The 16,522-nt window shown below is 43.7% G+C and overlaps 1 protein-coding gene across 1 annotated transcript; it reads right to left on the bottom strand.

Annotated features, from left to right (window-relative positions):
- Positions 1-9,302: 9,302 nt before the first annotated feature.
- LOC123789657 (putative inactive serine protease 58) lies at positions 9,303-15,063 on the bottom strand. The gene is made up of 5 exons (XM_045793688.1): positions 15,024-15,063; positions 13,173-13,311; positions 12,689-12,945; positions 9,547-9,686; positions 9,303-9,452 (listed from the first exon to the last, which is right to left on the bottom strand). The coding sequence occupies exons 1-5, from the start codon at positions 15,061-15,063 to the stop codon at positions 9,303-9,305; spliced, it is 726 nt and encodes a 241-aa protein (XP_045649644.1).
- Between the last annotated feature and the right edge of the window lie 1,459 nt (positions 15,064-16,522).

Genomic DNA, 16,522 nt, shown 5'->3' with positions numbered 1-16,522 from the left:
GATGCCACTGAGAGCTTGGTGGAGCAAAGGCCCAGATGGGTGCTGGTAGCTCGCGGACAGACTACAACCCTGCACTGCATCCTGCGGAATTCCCGGTACTCCTGGCTGAGCTGGTACCAACAGGACCTCCAGGGGCAACTGCAGGTGCTGGCCACGCTGCGGAATCCTGGGGATGAGGAGGTCGTATCCCATCCGGGAGCAGATTACCGGGTCAGGCGGGTCGACAGCACGGAGCTGAGGCTGCATGTGACCAATGTGACCCAGGGCAGAACTCTTTACTGCACCTGCAGTACAGACACAGTGAGAGAGCCCCCTTGGACGAGTGAATACAAACCATCCCGGGTTGCCAGCCACAGACCCAGCCTCCTCCTCCTCCACCCGACTCCTCTCCGCTTCCCCACATCCTCCCTTGTTGCCTCTCCTCTACAAGCAGACTCTTCCTTATGCTCTGCCTGCCCAGCACAGCGCAGGTTAATCCACCGATTTAACCCCTGATGGGCTCTGTTGCAGACCTTGCTCTGCCACTTGGGAGCTTTGGGAAAGACTTTGTCTCCTTGAATCCTGGTTTCTGTGCCTGTAAAGTAGAGACAGTAACTCTACCCAGTGCCGAGGATCAAACGGCACGATTCTCCGCAGTGTGCCTGGGTAACAAGCATATGCGTTTTATTTATTTATTTATTTATTTATTTATTTATTTATTTATTTATTTTAATGATTTTTTATTATGTTAGTCACCATACAGTACATCCCCGGTTTCCAGTGTAAAGTTCGATGATTCATTAGCATATGCATTTTAATACCAGTATCGACGACGCCCAGAGGGGTGCTGGAAAGAAACCTGGAGAAATTCTGAGAGCTCAGAAAGGAGGAAGAATGAGTATCTCAATGTGTAGCCCCTCACTCACAACCCTAGAATGAACACCCACTTTTTCAATTAGATCCCCATACTGGGTGCTCGCCACCACCTAAACATCTCACCCCCCAATCTCAGGTTGATCTTTTTAAAAGTAGGTCCTCAGAGAGAGCCTGACCTAGAAAGGACTAGGGTCTGGATCCACAGTGAGGGCTCACCAAACATTGACTAAGCAGCCATGGTTCAGAACTGGGTCTGCCACCTGAGCGAGGCCATACCTGGAGTGAGGGTGGAGCAGGGAGGCTCAGATCCCAGGCGAATGGCCCAGAAGCAGCAAGGCAGGTGCACTGCGGGAGAGAGGCCCAGATCCTGGGAGCTCTGCAGAGATGGGAGGTCCGAAGGCGGCTGTAGCGGCAGCACTCCGCTTCTAGCTAGGAGCAGCTCTAGCCCAGAGCGTGTGGACCAGAGGAGCAGGTAACTGGGGAGCAAGGTGGGCGTGAACGAGAAGACATTTCAACGCTCCGTCTCTGATGGCTGTCTGGGTGGCTGTGGCCCAAAGCTGCAGGCAAGCACGCTTTACGCAGGGCTTGTGGGGAGGGAGGAATTTTGTCCACCAGGGGGCACCATCTGCCCATAGTTCTCTGTGATCGGCTCAGGGTCTGGCATGGATCACAGGTGTGAGTCTTCCCTCACCGTCCCCCTACCCCCACTCCGGTGTTGTGGTGAACACCTGCCCAGCTCTAGAGGACTACAACAGTGATGGGAGCAGGTCTAGAGCCTGGCCAGAGTCCTGGAGACGTGGATACCTGTGTTCTCTCCTCCCTCCTGGAAGGGTACCTCTGATCCTTGGTCAGAGGCCACCTAGAGGCTGTTAAATACAGGGATGGTGGCGCAGGGAGGCCTGGACCACCTGCCTTTAAGGAAAGCTGAGGCCCTCTGCTTGCAGCTTTCCAAACAACTACAGCCAAGCACCATCTTTCTGATGGGAGCCCTTCAGCCTCTGTCCCTGGGAGCTCCGTGGCGACTTCCTAGATCCAATCAGCTCACTTGGACCATGACCTATGCCTTAATACCAGTGCCTCGACCCTTGATTCCTTGGTGACTAAACTAGCCCTCTTAGACTGGCAGATGTTAGGGGCCCAAACAATGCTTTTTGATTAGATTATGTTATTTACCCGTCGTTATTCCGATAGGAAATACCGGTCTTGTGATGTGGTCTCCTGTCTGCAGGCTGGGGTGAGGGATTTGTCCATGTCTTTGGGAAGTGTATTTAACCTCATTTTCTCATCCAGTACTTTCAAATGCCCAATTAGGCAAGTACCACCATTTGTGGCTTTTTATTTTTGTTTTTATTTTAATAGGGAAATGGATGCTCAACACCTGGGACAACTTGCCTGATGGCACACAGCCAGCACTCAGGTCCGGGAATTCCGAGTTAGACCTGTGACTCTGAGTCAGCCTTGTTGCGTCATGAATGCATTGCCACTGTACTGAGGCAGGTGTGACACTCAGGCATCTCTGCCCCTTCCAGAAAGGCAGCGCCCGTCATGTTGCAGACGTGGTCGGAGAGCACAGGGACGTCCCCACGCGACGTGGCAGCAGGTCAGGGGAGTGTCCTGCAAAGACACTCAGTACCCCACAGACTTGTCCTAGGGTTCAATGGGTCCAGATGGGAGTAGACGGAATTATAGTAATGACATCTAATCATTTGGAGGGGAAGGTAATATATGTTATGATGGTATAAATTGGATTCTGCTCTGTCTCTCCGTAGTTTGGATTCGTTTTAAGTTCATGGACTTCCACAGCTGGCCAGTGAATATAGTCACCTAAGGTAGCCATCTCTCTGTTCTTCTCTTAGTCATCCTCTCAGTTAATCGGTATATGCATAAAATACCCACTCCGTTTTCAGTATTTTACCAGATATGGTGTGAATTTTCAAGAAATAGGAGGCATGTTTCTTCTTTACCTCCTCCAAATTTTGCCCCTCTTCTTACCTTCCTTATTCCTTCATTTAGAAGGTCCTCGGAGAGCAGAAAGCATGAGCTCAAAGTTTCACTTTCAGCTCTGAGAGGCAGAGGAAGGAAGATGAGTGTCTTTGTTATAATTCAGATTCCTGAGCCCCGAGCAGAAACACAGTCCATATTTACGGTCCCTATGCCATCATTTAAGGGCCCCTGAGCAGGAGAGCAATTATGGGGCTAATGTGAAGTAGGGGCTTAGATACAGGTGCACTTGGGAAGAGAGAGCTGGTAATGGGTTAGTAATTTTTAGAGCTTCGGGATCCATGCAAGTCCTTTGAGTTTAGACACATGTCTGTCCGTAGCACCCTGGTGGGGCTTGTTAAGGATAAACTGGGATAAACTGCATGAACTGGGTTCCGTAGACAGAGAATCCCAGCATGGATTAACAGTTAGCTAAACAGAAGAGAGAAGCATAGAATACCGGAAAACTTTACGAAATAATATAATAGGATTGTGAATTTAAACTTATTTTTCTACTTTTGTGGGTTCTCCCCATTATATACAATGAGTGTTTAGGATTTCTGAAATCAGGGAAACACTTCAAAAACAAAGCAACCCTATCTGGCAATCTCCTACCTAAGTGATACTACAATGTACTTATCTTGAAGTTATAGTTTTAGACCTCTACCCAAATAAATACAATAACGTTGTAAAACTTCCTTTCTGTATATCTAAGGGCCTCTCCCATACATACTGGGAAAGGCACAGGTGCCTGAGGAAAGGGAACATATATTGGTAAATTCTATCAGAATGTTCTTTGCTCTCTGATATAACCTGATATATTTATTGATTGATTGTGTATGTGGACATGAAAATAGTTTCCATCCTAACTGAAGAAAGATAAACTCAGATGTAAAGAAATGGCGACAGATTACCAGTAATCCACTGGCAAAGATTTAAGTGGGATTATCATACATTGAGTGCCTACTATGTGCTAAATATTCTGCTCCATGCCTTACATAAATTATCCTATTTAGAAGAGTATTATTGGTCCCGTTTTAGAGATAAACTAAAATAAGATAGGTTAAATTCCTTAATGCCTGAGGACACACAGCTGGTAGTTGTGGAAGTTGGGGTTAAATACCAAATTGGATCCCAAAAGTGGGCTCTTTCATCTGTGCTAAGCCCAAGATCATCCTTTTGGGGATCTAGAAATGAGATAAACTCATCCTGGAGGGGCAGATGGTGAAAATCAGAGTGGGGGGATAACAAACACTGGGGAGAGTCAGCTAAGCTGACAGGATCCAGAGAGCAAAGCATATTGAAGTGAAGGTGGAAGGGAAGTCAGGCAGGTGGCCAGCAGAGGGGCACAGGCCAGGAAAACCAGCTCTAGGGCAGGCAGTCAGCAGCAGGCCTCCTATGGGTTTCCAGAAACATTTGGGAAGGGTCAGCCCAAGGCTTATAGGAGCTGGGGAATCAGACAAGCTTGTCAAGACAAAGACAGCATTAATGGAACTGGGATAAAAGGGAGGGAGGGGAAGTGGCTTCATTGCAGGAACAGAACAGAAGCCCAGTTACTAAAATTGGGCTACTTGAGTAGAAAAGTATAACAGCAAGTTTGGTTTGGTGACAAGGTAAACTTCTTTTCACCAAGGATAGCATTGGACCCATGTCTTGGGCTGCTATTGTAGATGGGGCTCTAGAGATTATAGGTGTGTCAACTAAGCGGCTTAAGGTAGGAGTTTGGGGCTACAGAGAGCCAGGCAAAAGCAAGTTTGGATGCGTGTTTTATAGCTGAAGCAAATCCTACAAGTGATTTACTAACACTTAATAATCTTTTAAAAACAAACCACCACCAACAAACAACCAATCACAGACTGGGAAAGAGAGACAACAAGGAACATGGGTTCGATTGTAAGTCAGAGTAGCTTCCAGAAACCCCAAAGTGAGATAAGGAAGGTGCCTAGTACTGCTGAGTTTTCAAAGGGCCTGGGGTGATGGCCTCGGGCTCCTTGCCAGTGTCAGGCCCTAGGCTTGCTTCTCTTATCTCCATCTTTAGCTTCCCGTGGGCAACTTGATTCTATACCAGTTGTTGTAGCCAAAATGACTTCAAATCAAGGCTTTTTCTTCCACCCTGATTCCCTATTGAACAGAGCTCATTTTATGGTTTCTGAAACCCTCCTGTCCTGGAAATGAAGGCGCAGGAGAAGAATTACAAATTGTAAGAAGTCTTGAAATTCTCATCAGTGCGGTGGCTGGCATTAATTTCTGTGCACAAGCATAAGCTCTAGCCTAATCTCCACTTTGTTTTTGTTAAGATTCTGGCCTATCCATCCTCATTTAGCTTTTGGGATCACAGCTTTTCAGCCTTGAGATCAGTGGTTATAGGGGGTATCCCCTTACTCAGTGGAACATCGCACTCTCCAAATCCTAACATTTTATTATCATTTGAGGAAACTAATGAATGACCCCCCCCCCATTTTCTCCACATAACTTCTGAACAAATTGAGAGAGACAAAGGAGTAAGGCAGATGGGAAGGGAAATTTCTGGCAATGTTACTTATAGAGCTGATAGAGAATATGTCTTAGATACATGGCAACACGGAATTCCCAAGGCTGTAACTTAAAATTAGAAAGATGTATTCCATCATTCAGGACACTGAGTGGCGGATTCTACCATATTTCCTGCTAAAAACATAAAGTGCACATAAAAAGCCTGCACAGAACACTACAGGTGTCACACGTTCCTCCTCTTACAGTGACCTTTGTCCCCCGCTAAAGGGCCTCTCAGATTTTAGTTTAACTTGTTTAAGGAAAATAGACAAATGTCAAGTTATTAAGTTCATCTGCCTCTCTTACTCTTAAAATGGAAACAAACAAACAATATTATCTGATGTTTTGGGACCCTAAAGAGGATTCTTTTGGAACCCAGCACCCCAAAGAATGAACCTTGTTCTAACATTGAGTCTCCCTTCCAGCCCATACAAAGATGACCTGAGTCTATTTACTTGGTGACTTGTGCTCTAGGGAAAGAACATAGCTGAATTTTTTGAGATTCTTGTCCTGAATTGATACTAATTTGTAGTGTTGTGATGCTGGGGAAGACTTATAATCAGTGTTCTCCTCTGATCAGAGTGGGGCTTATGAAAATTGAGGCATAATTGGATTTTTTTCCTAAGTCTTCCCTAGAGTGATTCAATGGGACTCTGAAACCATCTAGAATTTATTTCCACAGTACTTATGTGCACTGGCAGGGGTGGAAGGGGTACATTTTTTTTCCCCACAACTGGTAGAATTTCTACAATATCCCTCAGGCCTGTGAAGTAAACTTTTGTTGTAGAAAGGGCTAAGAGAAAGTTGATGGAACTTCCCCTTAGTAAATCTAAAACATCAGCACATTGCAGAGGCCAGTACTACCAACACAGACCTGAAATATGCTGGGTGATAATTGGAGTTATAATTTCATTTGGTTCTTCAGTTGGTCACGTCAGAAGAGTGGTGGGGAATGATAGTGTTGAGTATGGCGTGGTAACTCCAATTATAGTTGCTGTTCCGTATGTGGCTCTTTACTAGAGCAAATAAACACAGTCTTTCACACTCAGTATGCATCTATCCATCTGGAAAATGTATTTTTGTACATTGCATTGAGAAGCTCAGAATTAATTAGCTTTCATTTGTCAGGGACAACAGTACATTTTTACCTCCACGCTCAGGCAGTCATCATTGCTCTGCCCCTGACTCTGGATATAGTCTTTAAGGAACTTGACAATCTCAAAGGGTACCATGCTAATCTGTGGTATTAATGATAGCACGTGGGTAGGATGAGATAACAGGAAGTAGCAAGTTCCCTGGTGTCTTGGAAAGACAGATATGTGGTAGTGGGTAGGAGATATTACCAGTGAACCTTGCGGGTGTATGTTGGATTCCTCTACTGAAATGAATGCATTGTTATTCTTGTGCTCCCTACTATGAAGAATGATACCTAAAGACGTCTACATTTTATAAGCAACATATATCTCATTAGGATATCATGCTCTGAACCATTTAATGAGCGATCTAGAAAGTTGCTAGTTTAGGAAGAGACTAAGGCAAAAAAGACTTTTCAGCCACCCCAGGTTGAAGTACAATTGACTCTGTTCCTTAGGTGTAAATTCTGTAGATCCAATGCTTCTAGAAGTATCTCTAGTGTACTAAATGAAGCTTATGGCAAAGCCTAATAAGAAAATCAAAATCAAGGTCCCAAAACATGGTAGCAAGGTCATGCTCCTTTTTCCTTTTTGGGAAATAGCTTCTGGCTTGCCACCGGGGTCTCGTGGAGGCTAAATGCCTGACTCCTGATCCCCAGTTGGCCATGAAACTTGCTCTGTCTAGGTGCCGCTACCTGACTCTGTCATTGACTTGGATAGCTTAGCAACATTCCATCCTCAACTTGCAGTGTAAATAGAACAGAGGTAAATTAGGCCCTGAAAGTCCAAATAAGTTGCACAAGCAATTGCTCCTGGAGATCTTTCCTGAAGCCACACTGTGACCTCAAAGAGGTTTCATGATAAACCATTCAGTGAGGGTGGAAAGACTTCACCGGTTGATTGCATGTCTACTACTGTGATAATAAAACCCCTCAGACGGATGCCCTGAAGGAAAGAGAAGAATGAGATTCTTCTCAATTAACACATCTCGTAGTTTTCTTCCTTGAAGTTGAGGTTTATGTGAATTTCTTGGGCGTGGCTTATGGCCTGCCAGGACAGACACTCAGAAGGAGGAATTAGCTGTTTGGGGAAAAATCATTTAGTAGGATTTTTCAGGGTGAGCTTAGAGCAGCAGAATATTGTATCCCATGAGAATTCTCACCAGAATGCTTTCAATTCAGCAGACTTTAATAATGGGATAGATAAGCAGGTCTGTTCTGAAGTCCTGCTTCACTCTCTCGAGTGTTTTTAGTGACTCCATAAACAAACAATGGTATCAAATGGAGCATAGGTAGGGACTGTCTAAAAGTCTCACCTGGCTACTACCACTGCTGCAAATCCAGTGTGCCAGTGTCAGTGACCAATCTCAGCCCTGATATAGTCCTGATGTAGAACTGTACCCCAGGTACCCCAGCAGCCCCTTTCAACATAGAGGAAATGGCTGTTGTCCTCACTGAAAATAATATAGTCTACATTTGGATTGTCTATCCCTTGCCACCTTCCCAGCACCACCATCCTTGAATTAACTGAATGCCTTATGTACCCACAACAGAGGAATGTATTCTCCAACCAGGGAAGTCACTGTACAATGATAGGGGTGAGACAGTAGGCTGATGCCCATGGAATTCAATGAACTTGACATAGGCTTCATCACCTAGAATCAACTAGTCTTTTAAGATACCAGGATGAACTATGGAAATCGTAGCACCATTTTAAGGTGGGAAACATCTCCAGAGCACCCTCTTGCAGAAACCATCTGTTTCTCCCGTAGTTAAAATGTCAGTTAATAACATGCATGAAGGTGAAGCTCACAGTTGCCTTTATAATCCATGCACAAAGGGTTGCTTTTCAACACTGCAAGCTAGGCTTTACTGAGAGGGTTTCGAATCCTGGAGAGGACAAGATTTACTGCTGGAACTCTGTTTCCTGAGAGGAGTCCCCTTGTCCCCTAGCTGGACTGTCAATTTTCAACAGTCCCCCTGTAGTGGCCACAGGCAAAACGCTCTAAAATTCAGTTTGGTTTCTGTGCCTTTGATCCTCAGTAACTATCAATTAAAACTCTCAGGTGGTAACTGAAGCTACTGCAGGGGTAAGGTGAAAAGAGAGGAAGAAAAATGCAAGAGTAACAGGTGGAGAGAATGGAGTCCCTGTGGCAGCTGGCATAGTAGAAGGGGCAAGCATGTGTTGACAAAATCTGGCCCAGACTCCCTGTTTCATCTGCTCTGTCCTATGCCCCAGTGCACTTTTGTAGTAACCTCTCATGGCTCAAGTCTCTACCCAGAACCCTACAAAATGAATGACCGGAATCTATGGCTGGTCTTGAGAGTCATAGGGACAAGGAGAAGCTAAGGGCAATACCTCCTACAGGTTACCTCCCGAACCTTCTCCCTCACCTATACTTCTAGTTAGCTCACTCTTTGTCGGGCTTCCTTTTCCCTTCTGGCATGTGTAACTTGCCAAAAGCACACATTAACTCAATGCAAGTTTAGGGGTTTTGTCACCCCAAATGGCTGAGTGGCCTTTTTTTCAATAGGTCAGTGATCCCTTTGTTAGGGATTGTGTTCTAACTTCATAAACTTCATACTGCCTAAGGGGTATGGAGTGTGTCATATTTGTCCAAAGGGGAAGAAGAAGGGTTGTCATATATAGTCGCAAGACGGGGATGTACAAATCACCCACTCTGTCGGGCAGAAGTGAGACAGGCATGTCCAGTGCAACCGAGGGCATCTATTTAGGCTTGATTGTGAGTCTGGACATAGGGACGGATTGTGTCACGTGATCTAGACTTCCTTCCATGGCAGCTCAGTAGCTTTCCATTGTATGTCTAATCCAGGACAAGTATTTAAAGATTCTGGTATAGATGCCAACATCAGCTCTCAAAACACAGCCATCTGAAAAAGTCAATATTCCTTGAAGTACCCCATTGCAGACTGCTGGGGCAGCTGTGACTTCCTGCCGGAACAAAAGGGACATAGGGTTATCTTATCATTATGGCAAAAGACACAAGAAATAAAATGGGAAAACTAAGGCATTAAGAGTACATTACCTTGCAGGGCAGCCTCCTTCCTGGCACAATGCCCAGGCACAGCATACTTTCCTGGATCCTGTAGGTTTTATAGGCCTCGAGGCACTCACTCCTGTAGATTATGGAGATGTTCACATTTTGCAGTGAGTCGGGCTCCTTGTCTAGAGGAAAGAAAGGTGTACAACTTCCTTAAGAGTTAGTAGATAACAAGCCTCCTTTTTTTCCTTGCCCTCTTTTTCAGCACATTTCTTCTTCTGGAAGAAAGGACAAAAGATCAAACACTGAGAGAAATCACAGATGTGGCTGTTTGGACAGCAGGAAATGATCAGATTAACCATTTCTCATGATACAAGTGTCTATCTCTTTACAAAAGAGGTTAAGTTCCTGGAAGTTATATGTAAATATGAGACATCTCTGCAATGAAATGAAACAAATTGCTTTAAAATTTTCTAGAATTCTAAATGCTTAACTGCACTTGGATGGTATAGGCAGTTAAGCATCCAACTCTTGGTTTCGGCTCAGGTAGTGATCTCAGGGTTGTGAGATCGAGCCCCACGTCGGGCTCTGTGCCCAGTGTAGAGTCTGCTTTAGATTCTCTCTCCCTCTGCTCCTCCCTAAACCCTCGTGAGTGCGCACTCTTTCTCTTTCTCAAATAAATAGATCTTTAAAAAAAAAAAAACATTTAAAGAATAATAGCCTTTGACATGGAATTCTTTATTATTTTATTTTATTTTTTGAGCTTTCATGTTTATTATTTGTCCCATAGTTTAAATTCATCACTGTCTCCTTTTAAAATTTTTTTATTGAAATATATTTGACATGGAACAATGTGTAAATTTAAGGTGTTCAATGTGTTTCTTTGATATATTTATAGACTGTAGTGTGATTGCTATCATAGCTAAACTTAGCACCTTTATCATGGCACATAATTATCATTTCTTTTTTGTGGTGGGAATAATTAAGATCTAGTCTCTTAGCAAGTTTGATTATAATAGGATATTGTTTCTGTATTCAGTATGTTATGAATTAGGTCTCCAGGAGTTGTTTATCTACTAGCTGTAAGTTTATATCCTTAAACAACATCTATTTTACTTTTAGAATTTGAAGGAATCTAGAGAGCCTAGTTTTCATTTGTCAGAAAACCCCAGTATCTGCTAAAAAAAAAAAAATTACTTCGTAAGCTAGATCAAAATAAACTCACTTTTGGAGGCGGAGTGGGGTAAATTGTATCTCTTTTTGATATAAGGGTCATCACCCGGATGAATCAAACATACTGCTCAGCAGGGGGACATTTATTTTCAAACTCAAATTGACTCTCACAGGACAAAAAGTTTCTACTTGTGTAGAGGACATAATGCTAAGTGAAATAAGCCAGACACAGAAAGACAAATCCTGTACAATCTCATTTCTATGTGGAATCTAAAAAAAGCCAAACTCACAGAAACGGAGAATACAATGGTGGTTGTCAGAGGCTGGTGGGTGGAAGATATGCGGGGGTGGGTTGTTGATCAAAGGGCACAAACTTTCAGTTCTTAGATGAATCAGGGCTGGAGACTGAATGTACAGTGTGGTGGCCATAGTTGATAATGCCAGACCGTGTACTTAAATACTCGCACCACACACACATACATAAGGTGAATATGTGAGGTGATGGCTAAGTAGCTCAATTAGGGGCATCATTTCACATTGTGGGGGGGGGTAGTCAAAACATGACCCTATAAACCTTAAATCTATACAATCTTCATTTTTCAATTATACCTCAACAAAGCTGGGGAAAAAAGAATTTCTACTTTTTTGATATATTCAAGGAAATGTCCCTCAAGATCTGAAGGTAATTACCAAAGAGCAGTTTAAAAAGTTTGGGGCAACGGCAGCCCTGTTAGGATAAGTGTATAGCCACCTCCTGACTTCTACCAACGGAGAGTCTGGGTAGATGGACGGGTGTAATCTGACAGGCTTGGTCAACGTGAACCTCCTTTTCCTACTATGGTGTATAACATATGATGTGTATTACATAGCAAAACAAACTTTCTCATGAGTTAAATTGTACAAATAATTCTTCCTAAAGGTCTATCATAGAACTATATAGTATATAGAGACCATAGTTCCATTTTCCTTAGAGTGAATCAGCCCCTCCTCCTATACTCATTACTCTCTTGATTAATAGCTACAGATAGTGGTTTTGAATTTGGAAAATACTGGAATGGGATAGTGGGAAGACAGGCTCAAAACTTAGAAGAGAGAAAGCTGTCTTAATTTGCTCAGTTTTTTCATGGAATCCGAAGCATGTGGTTAGAAGAAAGTGGAGGTCGAACATGTAAGTAAGGAGATTCAGAGTATATGGAGAGCTCTCACTGTTACAAATCATAGCCATTTTTTAATTTTGTAAAGAAATGAGTGAATGTTCAGAATGTTAACAGTCAAAAATGTTTCAGAAATATTTTTCTCTTTTCTTATTAAGTTAGCCACCATACAGTACATCATCAGTTGTTTTTTTTTTTAAGATCTTATTTATTTGAGAGAGAGAGAAACAGCAAGCACAAGTCAGTGGAGGGGCAGAGGGAGAAGCAGGCTCCCCACTGAGCAGAGTGGGATCATGACTTGAGCCGAAGGCAGACGCTTAACCAACTGAGCCACCCAGGTGCCCCTCAGAAATATTTTTCTTAAACTTTTCATTATTTTTTTGTATCACAGTCTTGCATTCAGAAGTTCCGCCTGACCTAGCACAGTATTATGTATTATCTTATGTTTAATACTTTAATATTATTTCACGATATTTCAAGGTTTTAAGTTTCTTTATTGCCCAGAACAGTTTGAAAAACATCTGATATAGTTTGTGCCACATTTCAGAGTTCAGAAAATTGATACTCCAAAGGCAAAGTGGCCAACTGTCACACAGCAAATTAGGACTAGAATACAAATGTCTTCTTTCCACTGACACCCTTCCTACCATGTCTGGAAGCAAAGATGATAGCAGGATACAGTGGAGGGAAAAGCTTGAAGGACTCCTTCAGAGAGGTACAGGGCAAAGGAAAAGAGATGACAAGGGTAAATTAAAAGGTTAGAAAGAAGCCTCACTGGGAAGAATTGCAGAAGCCTAGAGCAGAGAAGGGACAGAGTGTGTCCTACTCTGAGAGAAGAGGATTATCTTGAGGTCACTCACGGTCATCACATAGGTTGTAGGCCCACGTGGAGACCATGCACATGGTTTCTTCACGGACGGGTTCTTCAGGCAGGTCGACCAGTTTCACATAGTCATTGAGTTCAACACTTTCTCTCAGCTTGATTAACATGAGGTCATGCTCAATAGAAGTGATTGAGAAGTACGGATGAGGGATCATCTTCTCATAGCCAACTACTTGTATATCCTTTTCATTGTCGTTTGATGGATTTGTAACCCCTAACATCACCTGAAGCTTTCTGGAAGAACGTAGTTGTTTGAGAGAAGACTTGGCAGAGATTATTTACCCATCCTTAATGGGCCTTTATTAGCCCCTTCCCACAGACCTTTTTCTCTACCACTGGACACATCCCCAGAAGGCTTCCCTAACCCCAATTCATGAGGCAATGGTGCCAGGCAGGGATCTGTGTCTATGCTCAACCTGAGAACCCAAAGCACAAAGTGGCATCGGGGGCTTATTACTCACGGTAAGTTGCAGTGCGCAGCTGTGATCACCCAAAGGGGGTGGATCAGAGCTCCAACGCAGGGCAAGTAATCAGATTTCAAGTAGACCAGGTATGGGGGAGTCATGCTATTTCGGTAATCTGGATCAAAAGCCAGAGCAACTGGGAAGAGAAACATAGACAGGAAATTCTGAGATTTTTGCAGGGATCACTAGGAAAAACAAAGGAAAATTACTTAATAGGCTTAAGTTCCCCCTACCCTTCTCTCTAATACCTTTTTTCTGTAAGCTAAAGTTGCAAACTGGCTTACTTTCTTCTAAAAACATGAAGAAAATGATAGAAACATACCAATTTCAAAAGATAAAGGTGTTTTCCATTCTGTTGTGAATAAATATTTTTCAGATTAAAATACAAGTTTTCTTAAATACCTTCTACAATTCAGTGAACATTGTTAAATCAACTCATGGAGAACTTACTGTTTTTACCTTTTTAAGAAGGCTTTTACCAGTCTCACCCCTTTCTCTCTACACTGATGCAGGGCAAAGCAATACAAGTGCCGTTTAAAGAACAGACAGACCGCTAACACAATCTGAGGAGGGGGAGATAAAGGATTCGTTCAACAAGTAAGTGTGAGCACCTGGTATGTGCCAGGCTCTGTTATCGGGTCTCGGGCTATATAGGGAACAAAGCAGAGAAATACCCTTGCCCTCATACATTCTGATGAGAGAAGACATTCCGTAACAGTAGACACAAAACATAAGTCGATGGTCTAGTGTATTAGATGGTGATTGATGCTGTGGGAAGAACAATAGAACAGGGAAAGAGGAAAAGGCAGTACCAGGGATGTGTGTGTGTGTGTGTGTGTGTGTGTGTGTGTGTGTGTGTGTGTGTTGAGGCATTCTGCAATATTACACAGTAGTCAGGATAGGTAGGCCTTGTGGACAGTGTGAGAGATGACCAGTGAAATGAAGATGGGAGGGGTTAGATCATTGGATATCTGGGGAACAGGGACCCAGATGGAGAAAACAGTTGGAACGAGAGTCCTAAGGGTTGTTGAAGGAGCATCATAGAGGCCAGAGTGGCTGGTGTGGCAGGTGAGGGGGAGAAGAGCAGGAAAGGATAGAAGTGAAAGCAGTGATGCAGGGCTTTGTAGAGTGTCATAAGGATGTGGGACTTTCTTCTGAAGGAGTGTAGAGCCGCATCAGGGTTTTGTGTAAGGCAGTGATGGTCATTTCCTTATGGAGAAGTGTTGAGTGTAGGAGTAGAAAGCAGAGAGGCCTGTTAGGGGATTCATGTGATAATCCGGGAAGAAGATGGTGTCTTGGCCATTGTGAGCAGTGGAGGTGGTGAGATGTGATTGGATTTGGGATATATTTAGAAGATAGAACCAACAAAATCTTCCAAACAGATTGAATGTGGGGTGTGAGAGAAAGAGATTTTATGAATGCCTCCAAGGTTTTCGCTTGAGTAACTGGAACCGGTTAGGATAGGACCAAAACCCCTAGAATGCTCTGCTGTGTCCATTAGTTGAAACTCTGTTTTCAACCCCTGCCTCTACTCCTCATTCCCTCCTGCCAGCAACAGTCCTGTTCTAGATGGGCCCAGAGCTGGGTCACAGTCTTCCTTGGGAACAGGTCTGGTATTAAGGTTTCAATGTCCGTGCCTCCCCAAAGAGCATACAAGCAATCAAGCTGAGGTGAGGCAGGCAGGCCATGTCACAGGTAGAAAGGTGGTGGGGACAAAGGCAGTGGTGAGGGAGAGTCAGGTCTACACTTGTAGTCTGGAACATGTCTCCTGTCTGTATCTGTCTACCTTTCACGATTCCCCCAGAACTTCTCTTTGGCAAATAAAGAGAAAAATGTGAAGATACTCACCAGGCAGGTTCAAGAGAGCCCAGAAGAGGATAAAATTCATATTGATGTCAAAAGCCTTTTCAAAGGATGAAGTTCAGCTCAGAGTCTCTGGAAAGGATGGAGAGGAGGGATGGAAAAAGACTAAGTAAGATAGAGCAAAAAGGGGGTCTAAGGTTGAAAATAAAAATATCTGAATTCTTTCAGTGGCAGGATTCAGTTCCTGAACAGGTGTCCATTGGTCAGAACAGGGCATGGTGTCAGGTATCAGAAGGACAAGAACAGAGATCAGGTGATTTGGTCCCTGACATAGTAGAGAATGGATCTAGAATTCAGTATTTTGCTTTCCCTTTTCAGGGGAAAACATACCTAATCTGAGAGATGTTGGAGCTCAGAGTGTTTCCCAGCCCCCTCCTCTCTGGTCCACCCTTTGTCAAACTCTGAAATCAGGCTCTTCTCTAAACTACTACCTTCAAGACTGTGACCCCTCCCATCTGTGTGATGCTAACCCCTGGTTGTGTGACACAGACATTTGTCTCCAGCGACCATAACCCAGCCCTCTGGTGCTGGCCTGACCCCTCTGCCTGACACTGAACCCCTCCTTGAGATATATCAGCTTTTCCTTTCATGTCACTGTCCATCCAGTCGTTTATTCAAGCAGCCAGCCAGTGACTTATATTATGTGTCTGACTCGTGCTAGGCTCTGTGCTCACTGTAGAGGGGCCTAAATGTGACGTGCTGCTCCGCCTTCGGAGAGCTTGTAGACTAGTGGGAATGATAGGCTCATAAAAAGGCAATCACAAAACAAATTCAGAGGTAAAACTCTACCTATATCATTGTCTAGGTGGAAATATTAGCAAAACACATTGTCTGGTAAATGATTTGGATCCCAAATGTATAAGGAAATCTTTAAACTCAACAACAAGAACATGAACAACCCAATTAAAAGTGGGCCAAATATCTGAACAGATACCTTCCCAAATGTATCAGTCTGTTCGGGCCACCATAACAAAACACCACAGATGGTGGGGCTTAAACAACTGACATTTATTTCCTCACAGTCCTGGAGGCTAGAAGTCCTTATCAGGGTGGCAGCAAATTCAGTTTCCCGTGAGAGCTCTCCTCCTGGCTTTGCAGGCCCCTGGGTCCTCATGTGGCACTTCCTCTGCAGTTACATGTACAGCTCTCTCGTGCCTCTTTTTATAAGGACACTAATCCTATCAGAACAGCGCTCCACCCTTATGAACTCATTTCCCCCAGATTATTTCCTTGTAGGACCTGCCTCCAAATACAGTCACTGGGGTTTAGAGCTTCAACATAGGAATTTTGGGAGGACACAGTTCACTCCATAATAACAAAGAAGAAGTATAGATAGCAAATAGAATATGAAATTCTCAACATACATTAGAGAATTACAAATTACAAATTAAGGCAACAATGAGATACCCCTGCGCACCTGGTAGAATGGCTGAAGTTTGCTGCCCAGAACGCCAAATGTCGGTGAGGGTGTAAACAACAAGAAT

This window comes from Ursus americanus, chromosome 3 (assembly GCF_024610735.1).
Source record: "Ursus americanus isolate L20-20 chromosome 3, mUrsAme1.1.p, whole genome shotgun sequence".
NCBI lineage: Eukaryota > Metazoa > Chordata > Mammalia > Carnivora > Ursidae > Ursus > Ursus americanus.
This window is presented reverse-complemented; position numbering and strand designations above follow the sequence as displayed.

Bases quoted from the DNA above. Each gene is read 5' to 3' on its own strand.
- LOC123789657 (XM_045793688.1), bottom strand. From the start codon at position 15,063: ATGAATTTTATCCTCTTCTGGGCTCTCTTGAACCTGCCTG. The intron at 13,312-15,023 runs GTGAGTATCTTC...TTCTCTTCCCAG, and splicing joins GGCTCTCTTGAACCTGCCTG to TTGCTCTGGCTTTTGATCCA. The intron at 12,946-13,172 runs GTGAGTAATAAG...ACGTTCTTCCAG, and splicing joins GCTGCGCACTGCAACTTACC to AAAGCTTCAGGTGATGTTAG.